The following is a 20,017-nucleotide window of genomic DNA, read 5'->3' as shown; positions in this document are numbered from 1 at the left end:
TTGTCCATGTTGCTGGCGCTTGATAAATGTTGGTAATTATTGCCCTATGAATAAATACTTTCAATAAATAATGACTTGATTTAGATTTGGACTTCGCTAGAAGATTTAGCTTTAGCCGGAATGCTCGTCTTCTAAAAATTAAAATGGATACTTGAGTGGCTCACTCATAGTAAGCCAATGACCTTTTATTTATTTATACATTTGTAATTTATTTGCTGAGGGTATCTCAGTTCAGATGCAGCATCTGGGTTTTTTTCAGTGAGATTTTGCTTTTTCAATTTTCCAGCTGAGTTGCCTGAAGGACAAGCAGGCCAAGTGTCTGCCTGATTCACATACAAGGAAGGAGCAACTTTTGCCAGCTTCATTTCCCTGCCTTTTTAACAACATGGCCAGAAGTGCCAACTTGCTTTACAATGCTGCAGAGGTCATTTCCTTTTGGTCTTCGAATTTAAATAAATTAATATCTTTGATTTTAAATATGCCTCCCCACAGCATAACTACTTCGCAACTTGAGTTCCCAGTAAAAATTTCAGGAAGAAGTCCATCTTTCAACATCCACTGGCAAGATTGCTCCTCCCAAAGAACCAGCTTTGGGAGTACAATTCAAGGAGGATTCTGAAACATACCTCATTCAAGTTTGGTCTAAAGTTGGTCCAATTCATCAATTTTGGACCCAAATCCATCCATTTTGGAATTGGTTTATGTGGTGCTTTTTTCCAAAGTGGAATCCACTGCATTACATCCATGGACCAAGCTTTCCTTTGTCCTGAATTCTGTACCAAGCACTGTGTGTGCACATTTTGCTGCAGTTTTCAAATTCTTTCAATTCATCTGTGTGTTTTCCCTACGCAATTATCAATGTGTGCATTGATAAAACTCTGCAAAAAAGTTTGGTGTGCTCATGCATACGATTCCATCAGAATTCTTCTATATGTGTGTGATGTTTATTGATGTGCACACCCGCTCCCTCAGGCATTGGTATGTCACCAACAAAATACCATAATAAGAGAGCCACAGTTAATAACCATAAATGTGCTTGCTTTACTATTCAGTCGTGCTTCCATACTTTGCCTGGTGTGTTTTGAGGTTACAGACCACTGGGATAAAATAGCTATAGAAAATAAATAATATGATGACAATATTTAGGTGACTTATTGATTTAAAAAAAAACAATTTGATCAACTAAAAAAATTATTTTAAAAATTATTCTTAATGTGAGTACTCTTAAACTGGCAGTTGGCAAGCACCATCATAGACCAGACATTTCCTGGTGCCTTTCCTAATATTTTGCCTACTGTGACAGATTTGTGCATTGTCTAAAAATGAAAGTTGCTTTTTTTCTTTAGAAATATTGTGGTGATTTTTCCCCTAGCGAATTTTATGCATCTCTAAGTGATGAATTATTTTATGAATAAAATTTGGTTAATTGGCTACGGTCATAATGTTGTTTACACTTATCTGGGTATAAGCCCCATTGAGCTCCTTGAGGCTTATTTCAGCGTAAACACTCAAAGGATATCAGGTATTTTTTAATTGTGGAAGTTCATGATACCTAAAGGTTTCTGTGAGCCCTTCTAAGCACCTACCAATATGTGGCCTACCTATAAAGTTTTATTTTACTTTGAGTGCCTTATCATGAATTTTTAAGTTTCATGCAGTTACCTTTTTAATGTTTCCTGCAAACCTGTCAAGGAAAGTAAATAAAAAATAATATGAAGAACTAACCCTGTCCAGTCCCTCGTCATTCAGACTAGTAAAGATAGGCAACATGCCAGGGTCGCTTTTTAGGATTGGAAAGGAAAAAGGAACAGTGATTAGTGAAGGAAAATGCAATAGCATTGACAGCCTTCGGATTCTGTTATGAAGGGGTGAGAGGAGGTGCTTGTGAATTTGGGACGTGATCCAACCAAAGTTAAGCACTCTTAAAGCCCTCAGTCTTATTTTAACAGTAGAAAGTTAAGTGTTCGTGTAACTTCCTTAGTGGAATTAGTAAGACTTTAAAATTTGCATTATTTTCCTTACCGTAGTTGGGTGTTCAATTTGTATGTTTTCATGCTGCCCAGCTGTTTTCTAAGCACAGTTTCAAGGTACAATCAATATGGAACATATTTTTACATAGAATGAAGCAACTGCACCAAAGGGGTTACAATATAGATAAGTAGGTGGCAAACCCCAGTCCATGGGTCAGATCCGGCACCTGAAAAAAACCCTTCCCATCAAGCCTGGTGCTTAGCATTCCGTACTGCTGCCTGTTATCTTGCAAGCCGATCTTCTCAGAAAGACTCGCCAAGCAGTCGCTTCAACTGCCCATTGCCCCAGCTGGCTTTGTGCCCCAATTTCTACTTGGAAGCAGCTGCCTGGAGTAGCTTTTTGAGATCTGCTTGCAAGATAACAGCAGCAGCGCAGAATGGTAAGTGCCACACATGACAGGGAAGGCTTTTTTTCAAATGCAAAAATGGTTTGGAGACCGCTGATCTTGTCACAAGGAAGTCAGGTGAGAGGAAGGGGATGAAAGCAATGGTTGATACACTAAAATATATTGAAATGTTAATAATAATAATAATAATAATAATAATAAACTTTATTTATACTCCACCCGTCTCCCCAAAGGATGATAATTTATCATCATCTATGGTAAACCCAAAGCGCCAGACAGTTAAAACAACAAAACTATAATAAAAAAACAACCATGCAAAGAAAATAAGACATATAAAACAGAATACAAAATCTAAAACCCAACAATAAAGAGTGTAAATCTCTCCTTATTAAAACAAAAACAAAAACGGGTCAGAATCAAAATAGCAGAAAGACTAAAGCCAATAAATAACAGAATTACCAATAAAAACTCTGGCACAATAGCAAGCTAACTATAAAAGCAATATCAAGACCATAATCATAATAATAATGCATTTGTGAATTTGATGTGATTTTTGGAAGAGATGCAGGAGACCTTTTAGATCTTCCATATCATCATTAACTTTTTTTTTACTATAATGAGAAATTCAGTTTTAAGTGTCTCAGTGGTGTCGTGGAGAAAACATTGTGCTACCTGAATACAGAGCTAAATGCCATGGCAATTTTGCTGAGGCTAAGCCTGTTTAGGTTTGATCAGTGCATGGATAGGTGACTGCTTGGAAATTCCATGTTTACAGCCTTGAGTTCCATCATGGAAGAAAGGCAGGGAGGTCTGCTCTAGAGGGTAGAGCCTCCATTAGCCCGAAGATAACATCAGAAGGTCGCCAGTTCGAGGACACCGGCAGCTCCCTGAACGGCTGAGAATGGCAAGACCTTGAAGCAGCTGACAAGCCCAGCTGAGTGATTCCACCTGCTCTTGGTGTGAGCAAGAAGTGTCTTGGCTGCCCTCCATGTGAGAGATGGAGCTGCTTGTCAGCCTGTGTGGGAGAACTGGAGGCCAGAAGTGAGACCAAACCAGGAAGATCCATTCTGAAATGTTGTTGGTTCTTGAAAGAGAGAACCGCTATGATTGTACAAATCCCCTTGAGGGGTTGTAAACTGCCTTGAATAAAGTCAGAGGAGTAATCCGATGACCAGAAAGGCGATATATAAATACTTAGTTATTATTATTATTATCTATGTAATAAACACACTAGCTTGGAGAAGCTTTCTCCAGAGACTTTCCACTCGTATCTCATGTTCTTAAGCACTGTAATAAGATGCAGCTGTTGGTGCCAATCACTGCGGTTAGTTAATATTGAGTGTTTACAACAGTGGTGATGCCCACTGTGCGTACTAATGAGATGCAAAAAGAATTTACTGGCATCTTAAATGGTAGACGTTTTGAAGGCTGCAGATAGGTTCAGCTCCCGTGATAGATCAGTCCCACTTGCAATATTGTGCGCCGACCATTTGCAACAGCTGTTAATTACAGTAGTAACCATTTCTTTTCATGGACACATTTTCAAACAATTATGTGAATGGCTTAGGGTGCTGGCAAATTAGTTAAAATTATTTGATCGTTATGTGCTTGTTGGCATTTGTAAAGGCTAGCAATTAAGAGTCTGAAAATGGCTAGTGACTAAACGCTCTTGCCGCTGCTGTGGTTTTGCTCTGTTCTTGCAGCATAGTAGACAGATACTATTCATCCTAAAAGCGTCGCTTGAGAAACTGCATACTGCGTGCTTTCTAAATGATTTCACATGCATTGGTTAATCAGAGAATTAATGTAATTATTTTTATGCACCCTGAATCTGTCTCCTGGAGACATTCGTTTTGAAGTACCAAAATTGGTACATGGGTTTCCAGAATCTCATAGATTTCTTTGACACTTTATGATATTTCCCTAATTTAGAAGAGGGGAAAAAAGTGTACTCAAATTTAAACATTTATATATTAAAAATAGCAAACAGGAAAGTCAAATAGAATCTTAGATTATGCATTGAAATTATCCCTGTCTAATGCTTTTTCCTCTCCTAACAGTTTTTGCATACATTTACGGTACATAAATTATGGAAGAGAACATGTTTAACACTTTTTAAAATGTATAAGCGATACCTAAGTTTAGAGATGCACCTCTTGGCTTTATGCAACTTCCACATTTCCATTGTTTCCTTGACAACTGCGGCACAGATGCTGCCATCACCATGGGAATGGTTCTTTTGAATGAAGCTGCTACCTCCAAAGGGGATGTTGGGAAAAGGAGAAGTAAGTTGAATGCAGTAGGCCTGATAATTACAGTTGTTTTCCCGACCTATAAATGCATGTGTGTGACAGACTAGCATGAACAGATTCTAAAATGCGTGTTCATAATTTCCATTGTGTTTGTTCATATCTGAACACATTCACAGGTAGTGGTGAACGCACAATTTTCTTTTTGATTCAATTGCAATTATTAGTCAACTAAAGGCGCAATCCTGACTGTGCCCTAGGCCAGTGCAAGTCCCTTGCGCCAGCCCAGGAAGGTCTCAAATGTGCCATAAAGCATGTTTGTTTCCTTGGGAGTCAGCTGGGCCGGCACAGGCACACGCACCAGTCCACGGACTCTGCATCCAGCCTCAGTATCAATTTGGGGAGGGCAGGTTCCTTCAGCCAAGCTCAGCCAACACGGGTCTGGGGAGGGCGGGCGGAGGACAGTCCCGGGAGCGGGCGAGCGGGCAGGGAGCTGGAGGCAGGGCTGGGACCCGGCTGTTATGCCGGATCCCAACCCCGTTCACTGAGTAGCATGGAGTGACTTGAAGCTGCTCCTTTCTCTTCAGACTTGTGCCACCTCCTGAGGTGGCACAAGTCCAAGGAGACCCATTGGGGCCGTGGTAGCTTACCTGGGGGTAAGGGGAAGAGTTTCCCCTTGCCTCCAGCTGAGCCACTTCTGGCCCTAATCTGGCCTGGCTGTTCCAGCGCAAGGGAGGATTGCGCTGCACAATGGTTTTAGTCATTTATGGCAGCAATGCATTAAAACGGCATGATGAGTACAGTATAAAATGACTAGAAAATCCAATTCAGATCATCAGATTGTCAATCAACTACTTAAATCCCCCTTGTAATTTCTTTCTCAGTTCAGAGGTTAGTGAAAGCCACTTACAATATGCCCAAAGGACTGTGTGCAGCCTGTGAGATGTTTTTCTGTGTTGATTTGAAGTGCCAACCATAACCAAAAGTCTTTTCAAAAAGAGAATTTTGAAACCTCTTTTAAAAGCTGCTTGCCACATAGCATGAAGGCCAGCTCTTCAAATCCAAAACTGCCTTGGGTACATGGAACTCATGTTGTCTGCAGTCTGACCATATTTGTCTGAGTTAAAAAGAAGCAACTATGTAGTCAGTAAAGCAGACGGGCATCCCTGCTAACTTTGTCTTAACCTAAGCATCACACATAGGTACTCCCCAGATTTCTTGCCAGTTGGCTGAACATTAAGATCTACTCTGTTTCTTTCCAGCTTCTACTCAGGCAAATGAACAGCACCTAGTCGTAATCAGCACCAGTACTTACTCCTGCAAGCATCTTCTGCTATCCAGTGCTATCAAAGAAGCATATTTAACACTTGAGCTCAGTAAAAGCTTAGAGAAAAATGGCATCTCCTGCATCCAATAAGGATGCTTAATGCTATGAATCTGCACTATCTAAACGACATTTCAACACTAGCAGAGTTGGACAAGAGCATGTTTTGTTAAACATGCTGAATTCACAAATGAAACATGAAAGAGTTATTAAGTGAATTGTTCATTTGATGAACTGCCCTCATAGCTAAAAAGATCATTAGGGCAAAGAAATGTCTAGGTCTAAAGGATCAGAAAATTGTTTTTGGTCTGGAGCATAGCAATGAGCCAGCCCTTGCCAATCGGAAGAGCAGGGTAGCAATCAGAAGAGAGAGAAGTTTGGCGGCTTATTTCTGAATTGACTAAAGAGCATAAGGATAAACAGGGTGGGAGGAAATAAGGCCAGTACCACAATAACTGCAAAAGTGATCAGTGTCACAATTCAGAAAATAATTTCTGTTTATGAAGGAAGGTGATGGTTGTTCATGCAGACCGCCAAAGCAATCAGTCAGTAACAACAGAATTGGCTGAATCAAGCACTTCCCCTCCTTTTGCATGGGATCTGGATATTGTAACTTTGACATCCTGGAGCAACAGATCACTTAAGATGTCATTCCCTTTCCCCTACAAGAGTCTGACATGTACCAGAATTTATGTCACCGTTCAAATGCACTGCTGTCTCCAACAAAGTCTCTGTACCATGAAATATAGCGAGAGAGAGAGAGAGTGTGTGTGTGTTGCTAGCTTCCATATTCTTTTAAACATAGTTTTCTTGGGATTTGTGATGACAAAAGAAGTGGGAGGTGGAGAGAGAATCTACTGGAATTGTCTCTTAGGTCATACAGACCCCCAGATCCGAAATGACTAAACATTAAATTATTTTCATAAATGATTATTGCACCTAATATTGAATATAGTTGCCTTTTAGAGAATGTTTCTGTTTCTTTTTTTCCCCCTAGTAATATGCCTGGTGGGACTGGGTCTGGTTGTTTTCTTCTTCAGTTTTCTGCTGTCCATATTCCGCTCCAAGTACCACGGCTATCCATACAGGTGAGCCTCAAATAAAACAGCCATCCATCCAAATAACCTTTTTAGTCACTTTCCTGCTCTCAGTTTTCTCCTCTGAGATTCATGAATCTGTGAACAAACCGGCTGTGCCTGTATTTGGAGGGGCTTATCTGGATGATCACTTCAGGGTATGCCTCTGCTGCATTCCAGCCTTTGCAGAACAGCTCTTCAAGTCCAATAAAAAAGGCATTGGCACCACATACAGCCCACATGCGTTTGGGGGCAAGTAGCCTTACTGCAGGAGGAATAGTTCTGCTGCAAAGCACAAACACATGTTTGCATGCTCTGTTTTAAAGATTTGGTAAACTTTACTTGAATGTGCATGTAAGGAAGCTCTTAACCTGCAAAGGAAAGACTCTTGTAGAAGTAGACGCCACGGTTAAGAAAAGAAAAACTGTGAACAGAATACTTAAATCTGGTTAGCGATTCTAGGCAGATTTTTGGCAGAAGAATTTTAGTTGAACTGAAAAGGGGCTTCTCTATGTGTACAAAGTACTGCATTCCAATATGACATGGACATTGGAGTCGGCTATTGTTTCTTAGCGCTACTGACACTCACTATCCAGCAAGTGTTCACAACACTTCTTCAACTGTGTTTTAGAATTAAAGTCACAGGTTGCAGGGGGAGTCTCATTTTCTCTGCAGCAACTGGTTGAGTTATAAGTGCTCAGGAAATTGGTAGCACCAATACAGAACCCTTCCAGGCAACAAATATTCAATAACTGCATATTGTTTACCATTTCACCTGATTGCCGGATCACATGTGACAGAGGAAGTCTGTAATCAGATATCCAGATGCTCCTCCCCATGCTTTAAGAGTTGCAAGGTACAATAGTACCTCCTATAACACTGTGGATATCTTCCTGAAGTTCCTATGAGAGACATAGGAAACTGAATGTGCATACACAAGCATCTAACAATGGAAGGTCTGGGCATAAGAAAAAATATCACTTTGACCATTGAGAATCCATATACACCAAGAATCCAGTCAAGGTGCAGAGGTATACCTTCAGTTTCATTCAGTACTAGCTTGTTTGACCCCACCATTGACCTGGGTGAACCAATGGTGGTTTATTAGAATATAGTTAGCATTCCGCTTTTCTGTACATTATAATGGTGGTGGGCATACGCAAAGCTGTCTTTCTGAAAAATGCTCTGCCATTACTGTTCTAAGAAACAACAAGGTTTCCAAGAACACAGTTTGAACATCAGCATGTTACAACATAGATGAACTTCTGACTCATGGGATGATTGCCCACTTGAACATGCATCTCTGATAGCTTTCTTTTTGTGCAACTCCCAATTGACTTTCAACCGTTTCCCTGTTTGTTTCATTTTTGAGGCTTTCCTTCTTCTCTCTAGCAGGCACAGAACTTCACAGAACAGTTGTTGGTCTCTCAAAATTGTTCTTCGTTTGTATCCTCACAACCTTTGTCATTCTTTTCGAATCTTTTCTAATCAGCAAACCCACACACACATTTCTGAGGCTCGTCCTCAAACAAGCGATTCAATTCAAAGTGGTTAAAACAAATCCTCCCAAAATGTCCCTTATTGTTTTACAAATAATTTGAGAAGCATGCCTAGTACTTAGTTTTTCAGGGCACTGTTCTAGAGATTTGCTGGTGGTTGGCACCCTACAGCATTTATACCTAAATTTACTAGCTGTTCCATCAATATTTTATAACTCTTCTGGCCTAGTTACCTGCTTCAATGCCATGTCAAAGTCATCTCATGCTACACCCATCCCCCAGGGAGTTTTTTACCCAAAACTCTGGGGATATTGTGGTCTCTGAGTAAAGCCTTACTTGATTCATTTGGCTTTTCATGAAATCAATTTTTTTTCCCCTCCTGGAGCAGTCTTCAGTGACTATGCTGCTATTTTGCCTGTCTCCTCTAGGTTAAATATTCTCCTCCAGGCATGCACATAACTTGCATTAGTTCTAATGAAAAATGTGTGTACATGCACTAAACACAGCAGAGGAAATCTAATATGCCCTGCATTTAATGGGATCTCAAGTGGTTGGCAGTGTTGGTGTTTTAAATTTCCCTTTGATGCCATTAAGTGTTCAACCATAACCTTAGCCATATTAACTATGGATAATCTTTTCGTTCTTCCTCCTCCTCTTCTTCTTCCTCCTCTTCCTCTTCTTCCACAACTATTATCTCTTGAATAGGTCCCTGTAGCTTATTGACGCCCTGCCAGCTCATCTGACACTTCCACAGGACTGGAAGTCAAAAACAGACTATCAAACAAAGGAACATATGTTCCACCTAAATTTTCTTGTTTCATGTTTAGGGAATCTTGCCTACACTTCTTCAGGGAAGGGTGAAATGGACCTGAGAGACCCAGAGATGGAAGTTCTAGATATGGAGGATAGCCAACCAGTCTCCCTTATAGTGTTACCTTAAGCTTTCTGTAACCTTGATGAGAAAGTCGAGCCTATGATAAATGACATTCTGGTCTGGCTCTCACTAATCCAGATCTTCATTTTTGCACAAGCTGTATCATCGTGTTTTTGAACTGTAGCTTTAAAACTCAAGTTCTTCCAGTGAAATAGCTAGAAATTTGTTGAATTTTTGTTCATTTCATTTTGCTTCTTTTTTGTCTTGGTTGCCTGAAAGCTACACTTCTGTTGTGCTGCATTCTCCCCCCCCCACCGCCACACACACACACACACTTTTGACATATTTTATATTTTCTACAAAGTTTTTTAGCAGATGAAATTCCTTTGTACCTAAAGCCTTCTACCAGGGTTGGACTTAATGCATAATCCATGTGATCCAGGCAGGTAGATGGAGTAAATTGTACATTTTGCTCTGGAGTTATTAGAGGAGGGGGGATTTTTTGGTTAAGCTAGTTTTTCTCAAATTGTGGGTCGGGACCCACTAGGCGGGTCATGTGCCAATTTCAGGTGGGTCCCCATTCATTTCAATATTTTATTCTTAATATATTAGACTTGATGCTACCATGGTATGTGGCTGCATTTGGGGAAATGTAACAGACCTGTACTTTTAACAAGCTACTATGTATATTCTTTTTAAAATGACAGTAAATGGGACTTACTTGTGGGTAGGGTTGCAGTTTAGAATTGTGAAAAATTTTCCTGCTTGATGTTGTCACTTCCAGTCATGACATCACTTCCTAACAGATTCTCATTCTAAAAAGTTGGTCCTAGTGCTACATGCATGAGAACTACTGGGTTAAGCCATGCAAATCATTCCACACCTCCTTTCTTGTGTTTGCATAGGAGGCTGTCTTACACTGTCAGATCCTTGGCTTGTCTAGCTCAGTGTTGTTAACATAGCTCTCCAAAGTTTTCAACAGGCATTTTTCTCTACTCTACCAGGAGATGCCAGGGATTGAACCTGAGATCCTCTGTATACAAAGCAAATGTTCTTGCACTGAGCTACAGTCCTTCCCTCAGCCAAGTGTTGTAAAAGAAGATGGAGAAAAAGTGCCAGGTCAAACACTGAGTCCCTAGAAAGCTGTTATACGTCAGTGTCAAGAACACTGAGCTACATGGATCAATGGTCTAACTTGTTCTCTGGCAGCTTCCAGTGTTCCTGTGCTAATGTTCCTCCATACATGGTGGGATAGTGATGATATTTCCATAAGTATTTTGGAATCCCATGTGTAGATTACCACAACAGGTGATTTTATGTACGTATTAATAGATGTGCATATGTCTAAAGACACAGCCAGTTACACACGTATAATAAAAGAATATTCCATAACTTTGAGAATTGCTACCAAACAGAGAGTGATTGTAAGAAGTGAAACTAGCTAGTGACCATAAGCTCCCAAGGAAGGTCAGGATTTCTTGTGAAAAAGAATGGGCTCTTTTGGGGGAAGGGGCTCGAGCTCAGATGTAAAACACGTGCTTTCTTTGCAGACAATCTGCAGTCCTAAATTAGAACTTAGGAGTAAGTTCAAACCCTCCTACATTCAACTAGGACTGGAAAGGGCCTTTTTCTGACTACCTGGAGATTCACTGGAAGAAATATGAATCTAAATGGACTAATGTTCTGATTCAGTGTAATGCAGTCTCATTGACAAACTGTCCCTGAATAATCAATAGTAAAAAAAGGTAATAAACAAAATATGGTGATAATAACCCTACTGTTCAGTATTTATCTTATTCCAGTTAATTGCAAAGTAGAGTTTTACCATCAGAGTCTTACTAGTAGTGCCAGGGAACAATCAGAGCAGAGATTGTGGGAGACTCCTTGGCTAAGCCATAAAAATCAATCTGCATCTCCTTTCCTGCATTTAGCTGAGTGTCCTGATGGAAGATGGAGAGACAGAGCCATGTCAAACATTGACAAATAGCAGAGGGGAACAAATCTCTTGGGCTACATTAGAAACATAAAAAATTCATACCCAGAAATTGATTTTGGATTTGTAATGTTTATATAATGAAAATAAAGTTCAAACGCAAACTATTGAATGATTACTTGGAAAATAGTATGGCTTACAACAACAGCAACTGAAGTAAGTCAGGAAACCTATATGCACGCACTGGATCACACTAGTTGGATGTCCACATTTGTATCCTACTCTTCCGCCATTGAGCGCAAAGGGGCATACATAGATGTGGGCTATTCCATTTATCCTCACAACAAACTTGTTTTATTACACAACAAGTAATAGATCAGGCTAAGAAAGAGCAACTGGTTCAAGGTGACCTGGGGCCATCATGTCTGAGTGAGGATTTGAACTCTGGTCTCTCTGGCTAAAGCCTAGTACCCTAACCATGACACCACACTGGCATTGTGAAAATGTGGACTTTTTTTATATATGCAGCAAACCTGAATTTTGGATACACTTGATAGAGAGCAGTAGCCAATCCTGGCTTTCTAATGAGTGGACCATTTGTAGAACTGTAATGTGGAACTCTTGCTGTTCTCCATCATTCCCTTAGAGATGCTTCTGTAGTTCCCTCTCCCCAAATTTCAGAATGTAATAAAAGAAGAGCCCTGCTGGATCAGACCAATTGTCCATCTAATCTAGCATCCCGTTTCCAGCTGTGTCCCTGGAAAAGCCCACAAGCAAGATTTGTGGGCTAATAGTCCTCTTCTGCTGTTGGTTCCCTAGGGATTAGTCATTCTTTTAGTTTAGACTGCAAGTTTTGTAAAGATTGCTGCATAGGTGTGGTTTGCCCTTGCTGCTGACATCCACTCCTATCATTTCTTTATATTCATTTTTTCTGTTTATTTTGCAAGATAAGCCAGGCACATGAGTGACAGTGTCTGTTTTTTTAAAAAGCACCTTTTTTGGTTAGTGGAAAGCAGCATGGCAGTTAAACTTAACCTCACGATCACATCAACTTTTCTTTTAGTTAAAGCACTTGATGGATTAGCTGGAGGTTTTGTAGAACTGAAGTCTGGGAGAGCATGGAAGAATGCCCACCTGTTAACTTACATTAAACATAGCCTCCAGCTAATCTTTCCTATGTCCAATCACGTGATCAAATGAAAGGAAAGAAAATGCTTGGAAATTTTATCTTCCCCATACACAGTACATGCCTTCCTTTGTGCCTTGGGGCTCTTCTTTTTACAAGTTTACAGATATGCAAATTGCATTGAATGGTCTTGTAAGTGGATCTCACTGGAGCTGAATACCCAGCTTTCTTTCAGCTGCACTTGGAATGTGCATCTCCTAATGTGGTTCAGGATGAAATTATGAGACTGGCCTGCCCTGTGCTGGCATTAATTACATTGCTCTCCAGAGACTGGTTTCCCCCATACGCCTTTCTCATTGGGGAATGTTCAAGGACGCTAAAGGAACTTAAATGTTAACTGCTGCACTTTCCATTAACTTTAACTTTGTGCACGTGTGTTGCATGCTAGGAAAAGAAAATTAGCATGAACTAGCAGAAAGAGGTGTGTGTTTACATGTGTGCATGTCCACACATTTAGGAACTGGTTGTATTAATTATAGAAATGTACAAAGAACATCAGGGTGGAACATAGGGCACCTCTAAAGCTAACAAAGCAGAACCTGGGAAATACATCCACACCTTGGTTCTCCCAGTAAAAGCAACCAACACTTATCCAGTCACTGGGAACCCTTTTTGTTGGGATTATTAGAGAAGTAACTAGACAAAGGCCTCAGTCCTGTGAGCAATTACTAGGGAGTGTGTTCTGATTATCTTAATGGGACATGATCCTGAGTAAACATACATGGATTCTGTTGTAAACTTCATGGGTTATATTATATTCAAAGAAAGGAATCCTGACTAAACCCCATTGAAATTAATTGGATTTAAGTTGTTCCTGCTGAACTTGTCTCATCAACTGCAATGGTGCTTAGTCATGACTCATTTCCCTTGGATGCAACCCCAAGGCTTGGGTTATTTACAGCTTTGTATGGTGCATTCTTACTAGTCTGTTTACCAGAACATGATCTTAGACATTCAGATAAGAAAAGATTAAGAATAGATGCTGTACATGCCCAATCTCGTCTGATCTCGGAAGCTAAGCAGGGTCAGGCCTGGTTAGTACTTGGATGGGAGACTGCCTGGGACTACTGGGTGCTGTAGGCTTATACCATAGTCTTTCGAGACTGAAGGTTGCCCACCAAGTGTGGCAGAATGTTTAATCTGTATATGAAAGGACAAGGGAATCGTCTGCAACTATTATCGGTTCTCTTTTCCCATAAACTCCAGTGCAGATAGGCTGGTACAGTTTTATAGAGCCCCGCTGTTATTAAATTGCCTAGTTTTAGGTACATATTAATCACATGTATTGTTATACACTTTGGAATTGCATGTTTCCTTTGTTTCTGATGTGTTAATGGCCATTAACCTCACTCCCAAGGGTTACAAATACTGTAGAGCGGCCAAAGTGTGTATACTTTTTCTAGCATTTAATCATATTTTTCTTTTCTTTTCAGCTTTTTAATTAAGTGAATTCAAGTGGGATTTGCAGAATGCTAATGTTTATTATGAAGATAAGCAGCTGTTGATAGTATCTGCTTACCAACATTACCTTTCTTCAAGAGTCTTTGCGTTGGGTTCATCTGCTTCCTGTGATAAATTTCAGTGTTCTTGTGGAGAAGAAAATTTTGGTTTTTTGTACATTATTACCAAATGTTTCATCTAATTTATAATGCATAGCAAACACTGGGTATCTAAATGGAAGATATGATGAACAAGCCTGAGAGTGGGATATTTCATGACCTGGAATTTAAATAAAGTTAAACTGTTGTGGAAAAGTTTTGTTGTTGTTGCATTGCAATTGTATAGACTTCATTTGTGATGGGGGGGGGGATTCGAGCCATTGAAGGTTTTGGAACTGTAGCCTGTGACAATAATGTGATGTAAAAATGATTAGTACCAATCTGCTTAGCCTAATAAAGAAAACAATGGTGGTGTGGTTTGGAAGTCTGCATAGTCATTTGTTTGTATGCATTGTACATCAAAAATACGCTTGTTGCATTAGTATTCCTGAAGACCAAAGAGGCCTGTGCTATTAAATCTCACACACGCACAAAAAGAGGGGTGCTTCCAAGAATGAACAGAAATGGTTTGTAACAGAAAATCAGCAAATGTCCCCATGCATTTTGGGCCTTGAAGTCTCAACAAGAAATTTGAAGATTACTGTGTGGAGAACTATTTCCTATCCTCTTTCTCCATTTCTGTGTAAGAAATTGCCTTGAAATTCCTGGAAGAAAAACCAATCAAGTCTGAAATACAGAGGAAGAGCTGTGGTTCACTGGTAGGGAAGATGCTTTGCCTGCAGAGGGTCCTATGTTCAATCCCAACCTTTCCAGGTAGGACAGAGAAAATTCCTGTCTGGATTCTTCAGAGCTGCTGTAGAATTTCTGGAGCTGCTAGCTACAGGGTTTTATGTTCGCAAAACTGATTGAGTGGTGCCGCAAGGCTTTCTGGGGCAATCCTGGCCAGATGATCCCAGAAGGCATCTGCAGCCAGAGGCAGGGCAGCAGAGGCAGTGGGAGGGAGGGGCAGGGGGGAAGGGGTTGTGATGGGGGAAGGCTTCAATTCTTTTTTTGGTGCACTTTCACATTGACACTCTTGGCAGGAAGGGCAACATGCATTTTGTCTACCTCTGCCCTTGCCTTGGCATGTTCCCGCACTCTTCCAGGGAAGCTTCCAACTTACACATCAGTGGTGGTGAAATGCCTTCAAAATTAGGGGTGTCATACCCTGCTAAACTATTTGCATCACCTACCCAGCGTTTGCAGATCAGTTGCTGTTCAGACAACTGATCTGATAAATAGCTGGAAGATAGGCTCCCAGACTTGATTTGCGACTTGAAGGTAGAGACTTCAGGCTTGACCTAAGATTTGGAGTAAATGCCATTAATCAATGTAATTGACTCACAGCCCAATCCTATCCTGCCCTCGATAATGCAGCAATGCCAAAATGGCTTTTGCTACATCATGCAGGGGGGGAAGTTGTGGAGGTCTCCTCTAGGTCAGGGAACCTATGGTTAAGCCTCCATGGAGCAGAGGCGTCTACTCAAACCTGTGCTAGCAAAATCACTACTGCAGGTCTGCATGGCAGATCATGCGATCAAGTCCGGAATGGGAGCTAGGATTCTCCAGCTGCTGAAGTCAAACCTGCACCATTCCTGGAGCTGATTTGCCCTTTCTACACCCTTGCCGCTGCCCTGTTGCATTTGCCCTCCTACACCCCATCCCACCTATCTTACCTGTACAACAATCTTCTGGTGCATAATAGGCTTCACTCATTCTGCCAGCCAGCACTCCCGCAGCACATGACTCTGCGCACCTCTGAAGGGTTCTTACAACTGCCATAAGGCAGTTAAAGCATGCAGAACACTCATTCCACCAGTGTAACAGCGCAATAGTATTGTCTGGGAGTAAGTCCCATTACCCTGTGGGACTAACTTCTGAGTAAACATGTCTGGCCCAAGGTCACCTGGGAAACTTCATGGCTGAAAGGGGATTTGAACCTAGATCTTCCAAGTCTGTCCAGCTCTCAAACAACTCCACCATCCTGGCTCTCAATGTTGTATTCATACTGGGAGACATGAAGTTCAAGTTCTTTAACTTTTCAGGTAAGACAATATTTGTAAAGAAATAAAGGAAACAAGCCACTTACTAGATTTTTTAAAAACTTACATAGTACCACTGCTAAAAATGTTGTACATGTCCTCGCTTCACCTCTAGCTATCTGTTAGTACAATTCAAAATGATATTTAATGTGTGAGACATTTGACCAGTACAGTCTTTTAGTCCTCCTCTTTTCAAACCATAGATTGTCAATCCCTTTTGTGTTCCTGTTTCATACCGCTTTGTGTATTTCTCAGTTCTATCCACCATTCTGGTACAATCATTATGAGAGTGTCAGCTGCTGAGATTCTGGGATTTTGACTCCCTTGCAATAGAAAGGGCATACTTTTGCTAGCTTCTACGTGTCTTCAAATTTTGCCATAACTTTACAAATATATTTCAGAATATGGTATAGAAGAAAGTTTGGAAAGTTTCTGTGCGTTCATTTTGCATGCTCTAGAGTGGAAAAAGCCCTTCAGGTAAGGGCTCATTAAAGAAAACTTTAAGCAACACATAATAGGGATTGCTGCATGGGTAACAGCCTATCCTCTATACCTACTTTACCCAAGCTTCACGCACTGGAGAGGACACTCTGTTCCAGAGCCACCATTCAGAGCGTGACACCATGGTCTTCTGAGACTGAAGGATGCCAACTAATAGATGGGACTAGAACACATTAAATGTCAGGGCCAGATGTTCAAAAATTAACTTAACTTGCTCTTAACATACCATAACCACACCAATTCCCTTTAGCTGACCTAGTAAACCCATGTGACCCTTTTACTAGGTCACCACAAGTGGTGAAGCGCTTGACAGTCTAGTTTACTCTCCTTGCCTATAGCTGCCATTCTAGGTTATAGTGAACCCCAGTCCCATTCATAGTCTCATCTGGACATCTTCCCCTCCTTCCTCCCAAGAACTGGCAGCTCCCCTTCCTAACTCTTGGTCATTTGCTTCGGCATGGGAAAAGTAGGACATACATTTTTTTTTTTTTTCATGGTGGAAACTTCCTTAAAGCCAACAAATATGTAGTGTTTCTTTAAGAACAAAAAGCACAGTAGGAGAGGCATGTGAGGACTGAGGGAAGAGTAGCTTCATCCTCTCATTTCAGGCTTGCTTGGGGGCATAAACAGAAAAAGTAGGAGGCAGAGTTGCCTGCACTATTTAATAAGCTGTTGTTTTTTTCTATTTGGGGCAGGAAAGCTCATATATTTGCATTCACACAAGTGAATTACCCATAAAATTCAAGCTGAGTATATTTAGCTTTTCCAGACCTTGGAGATATCTCATAAAAAACTGTGAAACTATGATTTGGTTGACCTTGGATAGGAATCCCAATTCAAGTGTTATGCTGTGTTTCATTCAGTTTGAAAAATTGACTTCAGCAAAAGACTGCCCAAGAAGTCACTTCTTATCCTCTCTCTCACTCCTCTTCGAGCTTCAAATGAACTGAGAGGGACACTGGTGACCCTGACTGCCATTTGTCAACCACCTTTACTCATCATAGCAACATCTAATTCTTCATTTGGCTGAATCCTTAATGCCTTCCTTGTGTCTTCCTTGTGATGTTGCTGATGTTGTGATGTTGTGAACCCCTGCTAATTGGGTAAGAGGCACTTTTTCAAGTGGGTGCTCCTTTTTTAGCAGGGGGAGAGTAACTGGCCCACCTCACCCCAGCACTGTCTGTTCTAGTGGCTGTCTGCTGGTATTCATTTGCATCTTTTTAGATTGTGAGCCCTTTTGGGACAGGGAGCCATTTAGTTATTTGATTTTTCTCTGTAAACTGCTTTGTGAACTTTTAGTTGAAAAGCGTTATATAAATACTGTTAATAATAATAAATGTTTGTCTTAACACCCATATTGTCTGAACCCAACATGATAGTTCAAAAATCTGTTATGCTATACTGAGGACAATTGCCTCTGTGTGTGTTGATGTCGACAGCTATGTAGACAGAATTATAAGCTGTTTTGTTGTTTTACTCTACTGCTTTTCCATGGGAGGGGGAGACATGAAACCAGGTTCTATCTGAAACTTCCTCTCAGTATAACTCCAGTAAACACATCTTGAAGTGAAAAACTGATTTTCCTAATTTGCCCTCCAGGAGCGTTATCTATGAATGAGCTTGCATGGGCCTTTGATCTCTGAAAGGACGTCCAATTTAAAAATAAAAAAAAAAGAGGCTGAGGATGCACCTTTGGTAACAATACACACCCATCCATGAATGCTTTCCTTATTTGGATACACAAAAAGAAACTGTATAATACCATTATCTCCTTGGAGACTCTCCTTGCATTCAGTCTTGTTGCATATTGGCAGTCTTTTATATTCAGGGTTTGAGTTATCTGGAGCCAGCAATACAAAGCCCCAAAAGAGTCCATTGTGAAAAGGCTAATATGGAATAATAAGAGAACCAAACAGCTGGAGAACCCAGTGTTTTTTTGTATTGACAGAGCTGCTAGTATTCAGGAGCAATGTAAAGGAAAGGCTCCTGTGATCTTTGCTGCTCTCCTCAATGAAAAGGGAGTTCCATTCATCCTAAAAGCCACAATGTATGTGATGCAGAGTGCTGCTAGGGTGGGGGGGGAGATGCTGAATGCTTGTGCAAAATGAAGGTCATCTAAAACATGGGTTTCTTGAAAATGGGATGGAGGAGTATAGTTGTCATGCTGCTTGTGACATGGTTTTCTCCAAGGTCCAGGGCAAGAGGTGGAGAACTGTCTCCACTAAAACATACTGCATGATCCCACAATATCCATTCATTTAGATTTTAAATGATTGATCCCCAAGGAACAGCCCAATCCTGAGCTGCTTGGTGCAAGGGGCTGCCACGGCACCAAAAATGGCTGCTGTGGTATCCTGTGCACACTGGGTAGCCAATGGCGGCAATTCAGGGGAAGGGGACATTTGTCCTCTTCCCCCAGGTAAGGGAAGTAGCCCCGCATTGGGGCAACTTAATTCTGCAGCAGCTCTTTATCCAGTGCAGAATCAAGGAGTCCCGTGGCCCGACACAGGGGTCCAGATCCAGCACAGCTGAGCTCTACTGGTCCCACTCCTTCCCCCACCCTTCGCCTGCCCCAGAACGCCTCCTCCCCGCCTCCCTCTTGACTCTCCTAGCAGGTGAGAGCAGCAGGATGAGAAGAGAGGGAGTGAGGCTTGCTGCCCCTCTCTCCCATCCAGACACATTGTGTAGTGGTGTGCTGGGGCAGAAAGCCCAGGAGACCATGGGAGCAACCCTCAGGTGAACGGCCTCTCCTATGGCCCCTCCCAACTTGGACACTGTGACTCAATATACCTGGTCAACAAATATTCCTCCTCCCTGTACATGGCTGCTGCTGCTTCCACCCCTGCTGTTTTACAAGTAAGTTAAAGAGAAGGACAGAAAGGACTTTTAGGAGTGAGGTCTGGTGGGGAGGAGTGGAAATATTTTCCTAAACCTTGGATTGGTTTGGAGAAATCCAGATTCTTCTCATTTATTTTAAGATCTTAGGTTAATTCTGAGTGAATCTGAGACAAGCTTGAGAGAGCTTGACAATCAGTGGTACTTTAAAAATAAACAGATTCATTGTGGCACAAGCTTTTGTGGACCACAGTCTGTTTTGAATGGTTGTGTTGCTAAACTTCAGGCACTTGAGCTTTACACAGACAATCAACTGACAACAATATTTCATGCATCTGTTGAAGGGGGCTCTACCCCAAGACACTTTATGCTCAATAAACTTGTTAGTCTAGCTCAGCCGTTTTCAACCACTGTGCCACGGCACATTGGTGTACTGTGAATGGTTTCCAGGTATGCTGTGAAAATTTGGGAGAGGGTTGTTTATTAGTCAGGCCATTGGGGGATGTTAGCCCCCCCCCCCCGACCAGTAGTGCAGTGTGCCCTGTCAGTTGTCAAAAAAACCGATGGTGTGCCTTGAATATTT

General features: G+C 41.2%; 1 protein-coding gene across 1 annotated transcript in view; it reads left to right on the top strand.

The window, feature by feature from the left end:
* The window catches only part of TUSC3 (tumor suppressor candidate 3), a 133,385-nt gene extending 118,962 nt beyond the window's left edge, over positions 1–14,423 (top strand). The window contains exons 8-10 of the mRNA XM_066631949.1: positions 4,588–4,662; positions 6,948–7,038; positions 13,952–14,423. Coding sequence (XP_066488046.1) covers positions 4,588–4,662; positions 6,948–7,038; positions 13,952–13,967 — 182 coding nt within the window. The 3' untranslated portion in view covers positions 13,968–14,423. The remainder of the gene's footprint in view (positions 1–4,587; positions 4,663–6,947; positions 7,039–13,951) is intronic.
* Positions 14,424–20,017: the final 5,594 nt, after the last annotated feature.

This window comes from Tiliqua scincoides, chromosome 6, assembly GCF_035046505.1.
Source record: "Tiliqua scincoides isolate rTilSci1 chromosome 6, rTilSci1.hap2, whole genome shotgun sequence".
Taxonomy (NCBI): Eukaryota; Metazoa; Chordata; class Lepidosauria; order Squamata; family Scincidae; genus Tiliqua; species Tiliqua scincoides.
Note: the sequence above shows the minus strand (reverse complement) of the source record. Positions and strands in the feature narration are given on the sequence as shown.